Raw genomic sequence first — 14,448 nt, forward strand, 5'->3', positions numbered from 1 at the left:
ATCTGAAATAAATAAACTACAATTCAAATAATTACAACTCCCAAAACCCGGTAGAAATAAGTCACAAGCTTCTAAAATTTATTCTCAATATTTTTATGTATCAAGGTCTAAAGAAAAATAAGGAAGCAACATAAAATGATAGAAGGGGACTCCGGAGTCTGCGGACGCTGGCAGATATACCTCAAAGTCTCCGTGCGCAGGTAGCTTCACTGACGTCTAAACTGGTAAGATGTACCTGGATCTGCACAAAAAGATGTGCAGAAGCATAGTATGAGTACATCACAGCGGTATCCAGTAAGTGCCAAGCCTAATCTCAATAGAGTAGTGACGAGGTCAGGTCAGCCCTACTGGAGAATAGATAATGACATGGAAAAATATTTAAACAATTTAATAAGATAAAAATGACTGAGGAAATGAATCAAATAGTATGTCACATTTAATGACACCAATTAATTGCAAATAATATCTCGTGGAATCAAAACAGAATTTCCTTTCAGCTTTATGAAAATCACAACAATTAATCGAAGGCAACTATGACCATAAATTAATATCAACAAGGGCACTACTGAGGTACCACCTCGTAGTCCCAAATCATAAATAAATTCACAATATCTCATTTTCTTATATCACCGCGGGAGCCTTCACAATTTATTTTAAAAAAATCTTTTTTCCGAAATAGCATCCCGCATTTTAGCCTCCCTTATCACACCGCATGACTTCTAGTAGTCACCCCTACTAGTCACGCGTATCAAGCCACCCTTATCTCACCGCATGCGTTTCAATCCCCACACCTTATACCACCGCATGCGTATCAATATCACAATATATCACAATTTTTACCTCAAGTGCCCAATATTTCAATTTTCCAAAAATAAATCAACAACAATATTTTTCAATAATAAAGAGCTCACGGCTCATGCCAAAATAATTCAAAAATAATATTTTCCACAATAAAGAGCTCACGGCTCCTTCACAATGAGTACCAAAAATCTTACGAAAATAATCAGGAATAAAATAATTCAGGAAAATAATATTTCATATTAATAATACTTAATTTAAAGAAAATCAACCTTCAAATAATGCACAGTATAAAAGAAACCAAGTTTTAATCAAACAGGTAAAATAATTAGCAGGAAAATGTCAAGAAAATTTAAGGTATACAAATCAAATCATTAATGGAGAATATAACAAGATTTAATAATTTAATTAATATGTAACAGTGATCTTCATAATTTGAACACATAATCCTTCACATTAGGTCCGTGTACACACTTGTCACCTCGTGTATACGACTTTCATCACATTACAATTAATACCAATCCTAGGAAAATTTCCCTCACACAAGGTTAGACAAGTCACTTGCCTCAACTTGCTCCAATTTAACCAAGTATTATGCTTTTTCCTCAATTTTTCGACTCCGATCGACTCGTATCTAGTCATAAGTAATTCGATACAATCAACAAAAATTATAGGAATCAATTTCATAAGAAAATACTATATTTTTCAATAAAATCCGAAATTAGCTCAAAATTTGCCCGTGGGGCCCACATCTCGGAATCCGGCGAAACTTATAAAATCCGATAACCCATTCAATTACGAGTCCAACTATACCAGTTTCACTCCAATCGGACTCCGGATCAACACCGAAATCTAAAAAATTTATTTCTATGAGATTTCTAAAAATTTTCAAATTTCAATCTCAAAACACTAATTAAATGGTGAAAACAATGATATTTTTGTGTATATAGACCAAATCCGAGTTGGAATCACTTACCCCAAATGTCTTTCCTTGAAAATCTGTCAAAGGTCGCCTCTGTTCAAGCTCAAGTTTGTCAAAAATGGCAAATGTTGAATGCCATTGTTTTTATAACTTACAGATATGTCCAGTTCGATCTTGGGAGCTCGATCTGTCCAGTTCGATCAGGGACCTCGATTTTGTCAGGGATCTCGATTTTGTCAGGGACCTCGATTTGTCAGGGATCGAAAGCTCGATTTATTCAGGGAGCTCGATTTTGACAGGCATCCCGATTTTGAAAGTATTTCCAGCAGAAAAATTGCAGCAGCTTTTGCAACAACTAAGTCCCACTTTTGATCCGTTAACCATCCGAAACTCACCCGAGGCCCTCGGGACCTCAACCCAAAATATCAACAAGTCCTAAAATATCATACAAACTTATTTGAAACCTCAAATCACATCAAACAATGCTAAAATCATGAATCATGCTCCAATTCAAGCTTAATGAAACTTAGAATTTCCAACTTCTACATTCGATGTCGAAACCTATCAAATCAAGTCCGATTGACCTCAAATTTTGCACCCAAGTCATAAATGATATAACAGAGCTGTAAAAAATTTCAGAACTGGATTCCGATCCCGATATCAAAAAGTCAACTCCCCGGTCAAACTTTCAAACTTTAAATTTCTATTTTAGCCATTTCAACTCTAATTTCACTACGGACTTCCAAATAAAATTCCGATCACGCTCCTAAGTCCAAAATCATCATACGGAGCTGTTGGAATCATCAAAATTCTATTCTGGAGTCATTTGCATATAATTCGATATTCGGTCACTATTTAAACTCAAACTTTAAACTTTTTATCAAAATTCCATATCTTGGGCTAGGGACCTCGGAATTTGGTTCCGGGCATACGCCCAAGTCCCAATTCACGATACAGACCTATCAGAACTGTCAAAATACTGATCCGAGTCCGTTTGCTCAAAATATTGACCAAAGTCAACTCAGTTGTGTTTTAAACATCTAATTCACATTTTAATCTATTTTTCACCTGAAAACTTTCCGGAAAATTTTTGCGAACTGCACATGCAAGTCGAGTAATGGTAAATAGTGCTTATATCACATAATTAATTATTAAATTTAAAGATGATATTTTGGGTCATCACATATAGTCTGTTAATAGTTTTTTAGCTGATAATTAGTTGGCAGATTGGTTAGTTAGAGGTGACATGGCAGCGGCCTATTGGTAAGTTAAGAGTTAGTTAGTGGAGTTAGTGGAGCTTTGTATAGCTTTGTATATAGTCTTTCGGAGGATTTGCTAATGAAGACATACACTCATTTTATCCAAAATGCTCTCTTCTTCTTCTTTCTAGAAGTTTCCTTGTCGAGCTTGAGGCTCCAAGTGCAGATTAGCTGTTTTTGACATTTTTTTAGGCGCAATTCTTGACTCAAAAAACATCCAAATTAACAAGGAACAGACAGCAGTAAATTGATAAGCCACTGTACATAATTCCTTTTTTATAGATATTGCAATGATCGCACAACTTTCTCACCTTTTTATTTTTTCTTTCTTTTCTGCTAAATAAAAGAAAAGTTATGTGAAAATTATAGAACATCACAAATATAATCCTACCCAACTATAGTTATTGAATAGAAGAAAGAAAAAGAAGAAACCAAAAAAATCATAATTTATTCGTGAAATGATGCATTAATATATATATATATATATATATATATATATATATATATATGTATATATATATAATTTTTCCTTAACTATGATAATTTTTCTTAAAATTACATAACTAGCTTAAATGCCGACAGCTAGGAACTAAATGGCATGTATGAACGTCTAAAGCTCTTAATGCAAGGAGAAACTAGAGTATGTATTTTTACCCGCAAAGTGCATATTCTGGTTTTAAATATAATCCTACCTATGCAACAAAGCCAAGAGCAAGTATTATCCATCCAAAAGTGTCATACTTGAGAACACTGCTCTTCTTCTTCTTCTTCTTCTTTGAACTCTGGAATACAAAGAGCAGATGAATTGTTAACTAACAACAAAAAAATATGAAAAACTGAGACTAAATTTTCCACCCCACTCAAAAATTATCTTTAGAACTTGTTCTTAAACGGCCTATTATAGCTTTTCTTTTCAAAAAAAGGATGATGAGTACAGTTTCATACCTTTTACGAAAGAGAGAACGGATTAATAAAGCAAAGCGATTATGTTTTGTGAACTGAGCAACAAAAAATTAAAGAAAGCAAGAAAGAGGAATGCAATTTAAGAATAGGTCACAAACATCAAAAAATTCAAGGAAAGATCACATTCAATTTCTTTGCCATCTCGGACCCTAAGAAAGTCATGTCGGATGGAGAACTATTGAAACATATGCACACCAAACTAAGCTATTGAAATATCTAATTTTGAACTGAACTGATAGATAAGTAGGAGTTAGGGCTAAGTCACTATACATAGGTTTTCCTTTATTAAATAGCTAGCTTTGTTGGCTTAGTTGTGGCTTTGTAACTGTTTCTTTGGTGATTAATAAAATTAAGTTAGTTATCAAAAAAAAAGTATATCGACTTTAAGCATGCAACATGTGATGATATGAATAGTTACTCAAGAAAAATTAAGATCATGAAAGATTAGCTAGAAAATGTCATTATCTCTTCTTTTTTTTTTGGTAATTAGTCAAATTTTATTAAGGAAAAAAATATGTACAAACAAATCGAAACCCCTAAAGCTGGACAGCCTCAACTTTAGAACAACTATCTCCTTAACATCCCCCATCCCTTTTTACAACATGTTTCCGAGCAAACTTAGGGGTAATAGTACATATTTCTCAAAATTTCAACTATCCTACTGTTCCATTGTCCTCTTCCATGCATGTCTTGTACTATCAATTTACCAAGGCCTACAACACTTCTTTGTTTGCCCAAGAAAGTCCTTTGGTTCCTCTCTTGCAATAAATAGTAGATACAACCAGCCATCACCATCCTAAATATACCAGCTTTGGCATTTTTTCTTTTAGCATGATTGACTGCCTAGTTAACTTCTTGACTCCATCCCATAGGTAATTTGTTGATGCCTTGTCAATTGAGCAGTTTGGTCAATAATTCTGCAGAGAACTTGCAGTTGAAGAACAAATGTTCTATGGATTCATCTTCAGTGTTGCATAGAGGACACTGTAAGTTTGTTACTACACCCTACTTAAGCAACATGTCCTTCGTATATATTCTCCCAAGATCTACGAGTTGCACGATAAATGTCCATTTGTTGCATCCAGGATTATTACATACTAGTCTTCTCCAGCTAACCTTGTGAAAGTCACCTCTTAACATGTGATAGAACTTCTTAATTGAGAACTGAGTAACATCCATGTCACGCCCCGAACTCGGGGAGCGCGACCGGCGCTCAACCAAGTGAACCCGATCAAGCAAGCATGTTAGATACTTTCTACCCAAACTCACTTATGAATAAAGATACATTTTCATTAATTAGACAATAAAGAGATCATGTGTACAATACCAATTCATTACCATTAGTTACTTCATTTTAAAGTCCTCAAAATCGTACATTACACATCCTTAGTTTAGAAGTGGAGCATGTGATACAATTACAGTATCATTAGCTTCATCTTCCCAATACCAATGTACAATCCACACCATGTCTACGGAGCCTCTAACGGGTACAAGAGAGTGCTAGGATAATATCGGCAACAAGGCCCCGGCTATACCTCAAAACACAATACATGAGAAAACAAATGGTACATGACCCCGATATGAAATGGGGCTCACCAAGTAGCTGAGAGGAGAATATACTGCTATCACAGATCGATGTCACCTGCTATGGAAGCACCTGCATCCATTAAAAGATGTAGCGCCCCCGGCAAAAGATACGTGAGTACATGTGGAATAGTACTCGTATGTAAGGCAGACAGAACAACATATGAAAATACGGTAACTCAAATAAGAGGTAAATAAAGGACATCAAGGAACTACGAAACATCACATAGATTTAAATTTCAAGTCTTATTATACTTACATCATTTTAAACCTCTTTTAGGATTAACCGAGCCATATGAACTATACGTGGAATACATAATATAATTTTATTGAAACAACATGTACGAACAATGCCAATGAAAGTGGCACCTATTGCCTGTGTTAATAAAGCGTCTCACTAGATCGTCCATATCCCTCTCTTATTTTACGACCATACATTTACATATCATATTATACACCTATGTGTCTCATAAACTATCTATAGTGTTTATTCATACCGTACACCTATACATTTTATACACAATACACCTATGCATTTCATAGACCGTCCATAGTGTTCTATACATAATATACATATGCGTTTTTAGACCGTCCATAGGATTCCATACACAATATGCCTATACGTTTCATAGATCGTCCATAGGATTCATAACACAATATACCTATGCGTTTCATAGACCGTCCATAGGACTCCATACACAATGCGCCTATGTGTTTCATAGACCGTCCATAGGATTCATAACACAATACACCTATGTGTTTCATAGACAGTTCATAGGGTTCATAACACATTATACTTATGCATTTCATAGACTGTCCATAGGGTTCATAACACATCATTATGCACATAACTGTGTATAAACTCAAGCAACATGACTAACGCTACTTTTAAGGTCGTAAGTTCCCGGATCATTGGAACACTTCATGTTCATGCTCATCATGGAAAAACATAGCTCATTACATTAATACATGCATGGCCAATCATTAAGTAGATTTCAATGGTACATAGACCCAATTTCTTTCCTTAAGGTTCGTCATCATTTAGTATAGGACGTCTCTTTTACACCTCATTATATACCTCTTTGTCATCTTGGGTCACTAACTAAGTTCATGATTTTTTTGTTTTTCGCAACTGCCACAGTTCATGTTCATACTACCCCGTACTTGTACTAATCACGGGTAATCATAGGACATTAATGACATTTATTATAAAAAGGAGTCAAAACTCATCTCATAATGTTTCACACATTCTTTCATTTTATTAGCACTATTAGCCACAATTATAAAATTATTCTTGGCACGCCGACCGTATTTAGTATTTCATGCTCACCTTTTTCACTTTCAAACATCATCATCATCATCAATAACAAGGCGTTTCAATCAAGGTTTTTGTCACACCTCCTTTTTCCCGAAGGGGGTATTAGGGGATAGGGAGTTTTTCCAATTAAAGTGACAATGTTCGAAATGGGATTATTTGTTTAATCAGAGTCGCCACTTGGAATATTTATGTTATCCCAAGTCACCGGTTTATTTTAAATCCCAAATCGAGGAAATTGACTCTTATTTATGGTCTGCGAATACAGAAGACCGGGTAAGGAATTCTGTTAACCCGAAAGAAGGTGTGAGGCACTCCCGAATTCTGTGGTTCTAGCACAGTCGCTCAACTATTAATAATTGGCCAAATTATCTGATTTAATACATATTTGAGACCTATCGTGTATTTTTACCTTTTAAACCGCTTTTGGTATTTATGGAATTTGTTTGAACAAGTCACGATGTCGCGCACTCGTTTGTTTTTGTACACATTGTGAATCGCGCCACATGAAACGCACCCGCGATTTACAACATGTTAATTTTTATTATTATTTGAAGTGATGGTCGAGTCACGTGAAACGCACACTCGACTTGGAGATTATGTATCGTGACTATGCCACGGAAACCGTACCCATAGCCACAATGATTTATTAATCGCGCCTAAAGCAACTAGCGCATTTATGATTATTTCTTCCTATATTTTGGGATTATGTGAAGGTCTTGAGTTCAAATGCCTTCGATGGATTTACCTTATTAATAATATGGTTGATAGTTGGTTTTCACAAAATCGTGAGTTATGCATGAGGAAAGACTCACATTTAAACCTTAACCAGGTCTGTTGTAAACGTTTGTGGGCTTACAATTGAGCCCAAATGATAATATAGTGTGGAAACCATTAGGCCCCAAATTGGGCATGCAGCCTCGTTAGGCCAATTAATAGGCCCATACTGGGAAAAGCTAAATCCACAAATTCCTACTCAAACAAGTCCAGTCACACTTCATAGCTTACAAAATCTTTGGGCAAGCACATATTAATTACTCAATGTTAAAATCAGGTCCTAAATAATAACATCCCAAATCATATACTCGATCATTATGCTAAACACAAAAGTCTCGATTGAGTCTAGGCTAAACATGTGAAAACAGTATGCCTCAATTCATGCTAAAAATCATCTTAAGCCACGAATCATTCACATAAAGCACAAAAATGATTTTCCTAAACATTCTGCCATGTCACTTGAATCTATAGCATATTTAAGTATTAGCTAGATCTAGCATTTCAAATAAGTTCACACACGTTCCACTTATATTAAAACCAAAATTGACAACAGATTCAATCATTCACGACAAGAGAATTTAGGAGGAGAAAGCCAAAATTTCATTGCAAATCAAGGAAAAAGTACAAGTTGGAGATGTGTACCTAATCGCTTAGGAATTGGCTAGAAACGCCAAATAAAGGCTAGACAAAAGGGCCAAATGAAGATCAACAAGACATCAACAGCAACAACGGAAGCAGTCCACGGCAAAATCAACCTTCAACAACTTAAACTCAAGAACCCCAAAACTAACAAGTAGATGAACTGAAGTTTGACGGAAACAAGAGTTTCATAATTTCCCTTTCTAATCTGTTTCCTTTTTTCTTTTTCTTTTTTGTATTTTTCCAGATCTGAAATCCAAAGTTTTTTTGATTGTGAGTTTCTGTGTATAAGAGGAGAGGAGAGTGTGGGAGTGAGGTCTGTGAATCGCGAGGTGAGGGATGAGATTAAGGGGACGACTCAGGTTTTTTGAGTGTAGAAGAGGAGTCCCTCTTTTGGGGGGGGGGGGGGGGGTCTGTTTTTCTATGTTGAAGATGGTGAGGGTGAGATAGTAGTCCTTCTTTTTCTTTTTTTGGGGGTGAGGTGTGTATTTATCTTTAGGTAGGGAGAACTTATGGTTAAGGGATTGGGCTTGGATTTAGGAAATTGGGTTGGGTCCATGTCTTGTTGGGTTTTAATTTTGGGCTAAGAAGACTAAAATAATGTAATGTATTTATAAAAATCACTCCTAATAAACTACTAAAATTAAATTAAATATTAAAAGTAAAACTATATTTTTATATTTTTAAATGTTATAATAAAGTAAAAATAGAGAAAATAGGCTAAAGTCATGGTAAAATTAAAATACTATAAACATAAATATACTAACTGACCTTAAACTAAAAATGAAAATATTTTTGAGTTTTTAAATTGTAATTTGAAGTAAAAATTGATTGAAACTCTATAAAAATTAAAGTTAAGTTAAATAAATATTTTAAACACTAAAATAGCTCAAAAACGTGCCGGATCAAAAATTACGTGCTTACAGTTTTCAGTACACATATGAGCAATTAAGAGTTAAGCACATAGAGGTTTGTCATAATAGCCTTCGTTTGACTTTGACTTGAAGTCGAAACATTTTTAATGCACAACCCATACTTTGAACACATTCTCAAATGATAACATAACACGATAAAAGTATTTGGGATACATATTGATCATATATCTTTCAACACAAGCTTATTCAGAATAGTTAATTTTATAATGAACAACTCGGGACTTACATAAATTACACGAATACCGTGTGATTCAGTTTTTAAGAGAGGAATTTAGCCAACATACCTCGCTTTGAGCTTTCCTTAAATTACTACAACATTCCGAAAATCCTAAAAATTCCAATCTATTTTGAGACATAACAAAATTGAACACAAATTAGGAAGATATTCATTGTTTCAGCTCATTTGAGCATTTTATCAAACACTAGGTGTGCACATTTGGCCACAAGGTTCTTCTACAAGATTTCCTTCATTCTACAACACAATCTTTACTTATTTGAGCTCAACAATCTTCCCACAAACCTTATTGGTACATACGTGTATACATAATACTCTCACACCCAAGAATCATACTCCCAATCACCAATCTTTTACCCTAAACTCGAAATTGAAGATTAGGGTTAGAACCTTACCTATTGAGTGAAGATCTTATGAGATTTCTGTGTTGGATTTCAAAGCTTGGACAAGATCTTGATGAACAAAGAACTTGAGCTTCTTCCTCTCTCTACAACACTCTCACTTATCTCTAAAATCATCACATAATCGTCCAAAAATAAGCCCCAAAGGCTATTTATAAAAATGAGGTCGGGTTATAAAAATCAGAAAATGGACCCTCCGAACTCAGGTCTGCGGTTGCAGAATGGACCGCATAATAGGTATGCGGTCCGCAAAATGGACCGCAAAACTGATGCCCAGAACTGGGTTGCACTGGTCAGGTCTGCGACCGTTCTGCAGTCCGCAGACCACTTATGTCGTCGCAAAATGAATTATGCGACCGCAGAATTGGCGCAAAATAACTTTCAAAATCCAACAACTCTTTGCTCAACTATGCGATCGTTATGCGGCCCGCAAACTTGTTCTGCGGTCGCAAACGTGACCGCAGAATCGCTTTCTTTTGCCAAAAAATTTCCATCAACTCTCAGTGCATTCTTCAACCCAAAAAGTTCGTACCGCGGTGAGCTTGCGAGCCGCGAAGAATTTCTACAATCCTCAAATACGTAAGCCTACCTCTGCAGCACGAAACCTTAAATTCTTTTACTAAATTTTACGGGGCCTTGCAATCCATCAGATCTTCATATGTGTAGCCAGCAGCTTCAACAGTCTTCTTTGCCTTAAACACCTTGACCACCATCTAAGAAGCATTTCTAGGTTTAACCTCCCATGAGTGTTTTCTCTTCACATAGTAATTATGGATCCACTTGATCCATAATCTATCTTTTTTTCTTACATAAATCCCAAAAGTATTTGCATATAGAAGCCTTATTCCATATATAGATATCAATCACATTAAAAACTTCAACTGATTTGGGCAGACTTTGTCCCATGAAACTAATGCCTTCCTGGTTATCTCGTTTCCTCCAGTCCAGAGAAATCTTTTACACACAACTTCAATTTGTTGTATGATCCTTTTTGGCATGATAAATATCTGGCACCAAAACGTTTGCCTAGAGAAAATAATACTTTTTATCAGTTGTAGCCTTCTCGCATATGACAGGAATTTTGAAGTCCATGAAGTGATTATTCCTACCATTTTGTCTAGTAAAGGCTGACATTGTGAAACTGATAATCTCTTAGTACTGAGGGGCATTCCTAGATATCTTACTGGTAACTCGCCTTCAGAGATTCCCAAAACTTCCATAATTTCCTTCTTCTTATCATCAGAAACTCTACCAAAGAAGATGAAACTTTTATGCTTGTTGACTATTAGACGTGAGGCATGGGAAAATTGCAGAAAACAGTCATATAATAATTTTACTGATCCTCTATCACCCCTGCAAAACAAGAGAAGATCATTGGCAAACCCAAGCTGCACTATTTGCATTTTATCACATCTGGGTGATAGTTGAAATCATGTATTTTCCTCAAGGTCTTCAGGTTTCTGGTTAGGTATTCCATTAATAATACAAAAGAGAAATGGCGGCAAAAGATCTCCTTGTCTTAGTCCTCTCCTGTCATCAAAATGTGGTGTTGGTTTTCCATTCAGTAGGATAGAATAAGACACTGTATTGACACAACTCATAACCCATTTTACAAACATATCCGGGAATGGCATACCAATTAGAATTTGTTCTACAAACATCCACTCAAGAGAATCGTGCGCCTTCTGCATATCCAATTTCATCGTGCATCTTGGTGAAATTCCTTTTCTTCCATAACCCTTAACTAATTCATGGCTAAGTATTATATTATCTGTGATCATCCTGCCTGGCACAAAAGCCGACTAGCAATTGTCCACCAAATCATTCATAACTATCTGTAGACTCTTCGTTAATATCTTAGAAATGAGTTTGTATACGGTAGCGCAGCATGAAATAGGCCTATATTCTTTTATGGATGCTGGATTTTTTTACCTTTCGAATCAGTGTTACTGAAGTGCAATTCGCAGCTCTAAATATAGTAGCAGTCTTGAAGAAATCTAAGACAGCTTCTGTAACCCCATTACCTATAATTGTCCATGCGTTTTTGAAGAAGAAAGCATTCAATCCATCACAGCCAGGGGCTTTCATATCATCTATATCCAATAGAGCATGGTATACTTCATCTCTGGTAACTGGTCTGATCAAATCTCTCTGTTGTTCCCTATTCAATGCAGGACCTTGTTTCATGACAATAGGATTAATAGCAAATAGTGTAGATGTTGTTGTCCCAAGTAGCTTCTTGTAAAATTCTATGACTTCATCTTTTATTTATGCTTCAGAATGAATTATATCTCCTTGAGTGTTTGTCAGACTTCTAGTGTAATTTTAGAAATATATACTCTTCATATTTGCAAAGAAATAAGCCGAGTTTGAATCACCTTCCTGGATAGATTATCCCAGCTTCTCCTGAACTTCATTCAACTGTTTTCTTATTTGTTTCATCCTTCTATCCACTCCATGAAATTGTTCAAAATTGAGTTTCTTCAACCCTTGTTTAATTAGTTCCAACCTATTCCACACTTTTTTCACGTGGTTTTCTTCGGTATATGTATGTCAACCTTCCTCTACTACTGTTAAGAATTGTTTATGCTCAGCTATGCAATTGAAAAACTTGAATGGTTTCCCTCTTCTATCTATTTGTCCAGCAAAGTTGATCCTCAAAGGAGAGTGATCAGAAATATGCGGCTCTAATATCTAGATTATCAATGTTGTCATATTATTCATCTATGCAGCATTTACTATAGCTTTGTCGATCCTGCTAAAAGTATGGTTATTTGTCCAAGTATGTTCCCTACCGATAGTTTGCAGTTGTACCAAACCATTATCCACCATGAACTCCCTAAAGTCCCTTGTTTCATAATCTTGAACTTGTGTCCCATGTAATCTGTCCTCCTGATTCAGCACAACATTGAAATCGCCAATGGCAATCCATGGTCCTTGTTGTGTGTTCACCAATATCTGGAGTTTATCCCATAAGTGTCTTCTGTCTTGTATTGTGTGAAGCCCATATATAGCAGTAAAAGCAAAGTCCAGCTTCAATTCAAAGATTCTTACTTGACTATGTATATATTGTGCATCCATTTCAATTAGTGTAAACTCCACAACTCTAGGATCCCAAACTAACCAGATTCTCCCTTTATTATTCATACTATAGTTTGATATCCATTTCCACCCAGAAACTATTTTTTGGATTATTTTTGTCTCATTTTGTGTTGCTACTCTATGTTCTAGGATGGCAAATAGATCCATTTTATTCTCTTTAGTAGCTACTTTCAACTCCTTCTGCTATTATGCCTTATTCACCTCTCATATTTCATGTAAATAAATTGATGTTGGAATGAATGAAGAACTAGCCAACCCCTCAGAACCTCTATTACTACTACTCTCATTTCAGCAATTCCTCTATAATAATCAGTAACACGCTGATTATAGTCCACTGCTACACCATTAGTATTGCTAGTTCCTGCGAGTTGATTCTTTGGTTCAGTCAGAAGATTAAAGACATTACTTAAATGCTTCTTTCATCAGTTGTGGTTGTTTTAAAAGGTTTAGCAGTTGATTTGACTGTAACAATTTGCTACCCCTCTCCCTACTTCAAACCAGAATCTTCCCATGCCTTCTCTTTATTCATTTGCTTTGTTTGGACATTAACAGGTCATGATTTCACTATGGGTGCAACATTCACTGTTACTCATGTTTCCTTATTCCTCCAAGCTAGCTTAGGTCTGTCATTTCTTCTTCCCGCGGGGTGAATTCGGGGTTTTTGGTTATTCTCAAGAGCATAAGTATGCCCAATTTTTAGGTAAGTAACACAGTAAGCAGGTTCCCATTCATACGCAACCTCTTGTTTAAATGCTCCACCATTGGGATCTTGTACTTTAACACTTTTCGGCAAGGGTCTTGTAACATCCATCTCCACAAATAGCCTAGAATATGATATTCTAGCAGAGCTAGTTGTACAATCATCTGCATATAGAGGGTTGCCAAGCGCACTACCAATCTTGCTAAAAGACTTCATGGTCCAACAATTAAGAGGCAAGTTTGGTAACTTAATCCATAATGGAATAGTATTTAAAACTTCCTCGTATAGATTGAAATCTGGAGTCCAAGCTTTCATTATTACTGGTCGGCTGTTAATAGTGTGAGGCCTCGAGTACAATACCTCATTTCTCTCCTCCAAGTTCTGGAATCCAATCACAAAGTAATCTTCATTATGGTAGTAAATTTGTGGCTTCATTGCAAATTTCCACTGTGACACCAGAAACCTTTCCATGGCTCATATTGTTAGAGATTCTCCAATAACATATAGGATTATAGCTGAGCTCCACTTCTCATTCTCAATGTCTTCTGGATCAAGTTGAACTATTTTTTCCCCTTTGTGAATCAGCGACGCTATAAATTACAAATTCATACCCCTCGAAGCCATTTTGTTACTTGTAACCACACCAACCCATGATTATGTACCAGAATTAGTAGGGTTCAGTTCAGTTTTCCTTTGCACCTCGCCTGCCCTTGTTTTACAATTATCTCCACCCATTCCAGCTTTAATCCCTAGTCCACTATGTACTTTCTCCACTGATTTAGCATCAATCGGCCTGGAATTACCTTCAGTCGTAGTCA

General features: G+C 35.8%; 1 protein-coding gene and 1 long non-coding RNA gene across 4 annotated transcripts; both read right to left on the reverse strand.

The window, feature by feature from the left end:
* Nucleotides 1-87: 87 nt before the first annotated feature.
* Nucleotides 88-8,703, reverse strand: LOC104093093 (uncharacterized). 3 transcript variants are annotated; one of them, XR_011411101.1, is made up of 4 exons: nt 8,261-8,703; nt 3,925-5,599; nt 3,672-3,761; nt 88-241 (listed from the first exon to the last, which is right to left on the reverse strand). It is a non-coding gene; the product is annotated as an uncharacterized lncRNA (long non-coding RNA). The 3 variants fall into 3 exon arrangements; XR_011411102.1 differs by lacking the exon at nt 88-241 and adding an exon at nt 2,137-2,155; XR_685567.3 differs by lacking the exon at nt 88-241 and having other exon boundaries at nt 3,492-3,761.
* Nucleotides 8,704-13,519: 4,816 nt separating this feature from the next.
* On the reverse strand, nt 13,520-14,101 carry LOC104093109 (uncharacterized). The gene has a single exon (XM_009598823.1). The coding sequence runs from the start codon at nt 14,099-14,101 to the stop codon at nt 13,520-13,522; it is 582 nt and encodes a 193-aa protein (XP_009597118.1).
* Nucleotides 14,102-14,448: the final 347 nt, after the last annotated feature.

This window comes from Nicotiana tomentosiformis, chromosome 9 (genome assembly GCF_000390325.3).
Source record: "Nicotiana tomentosiformis chromosome 9, ASM39032v3, whole genome shotgun sequence".
Classification (NCBI taxonomy): domain Eukaryota; kingdom Viridiplantae; phylum Streptophyta; class Magnoliopsida; order Solanales; family Solanaceae; genus Nicotiana; species Nicotiana tomentosiformis.

What these genes read in the sequence shown, in the direction of transcription:
- LOC104093109 (XM_009598823.1), bottom strand. Translation starts at nt 14,101, where the DNA reads ATGGAAAGGTTTCTGGTGTCACAGTGGAAATTTGCAATGAAGCCACAA.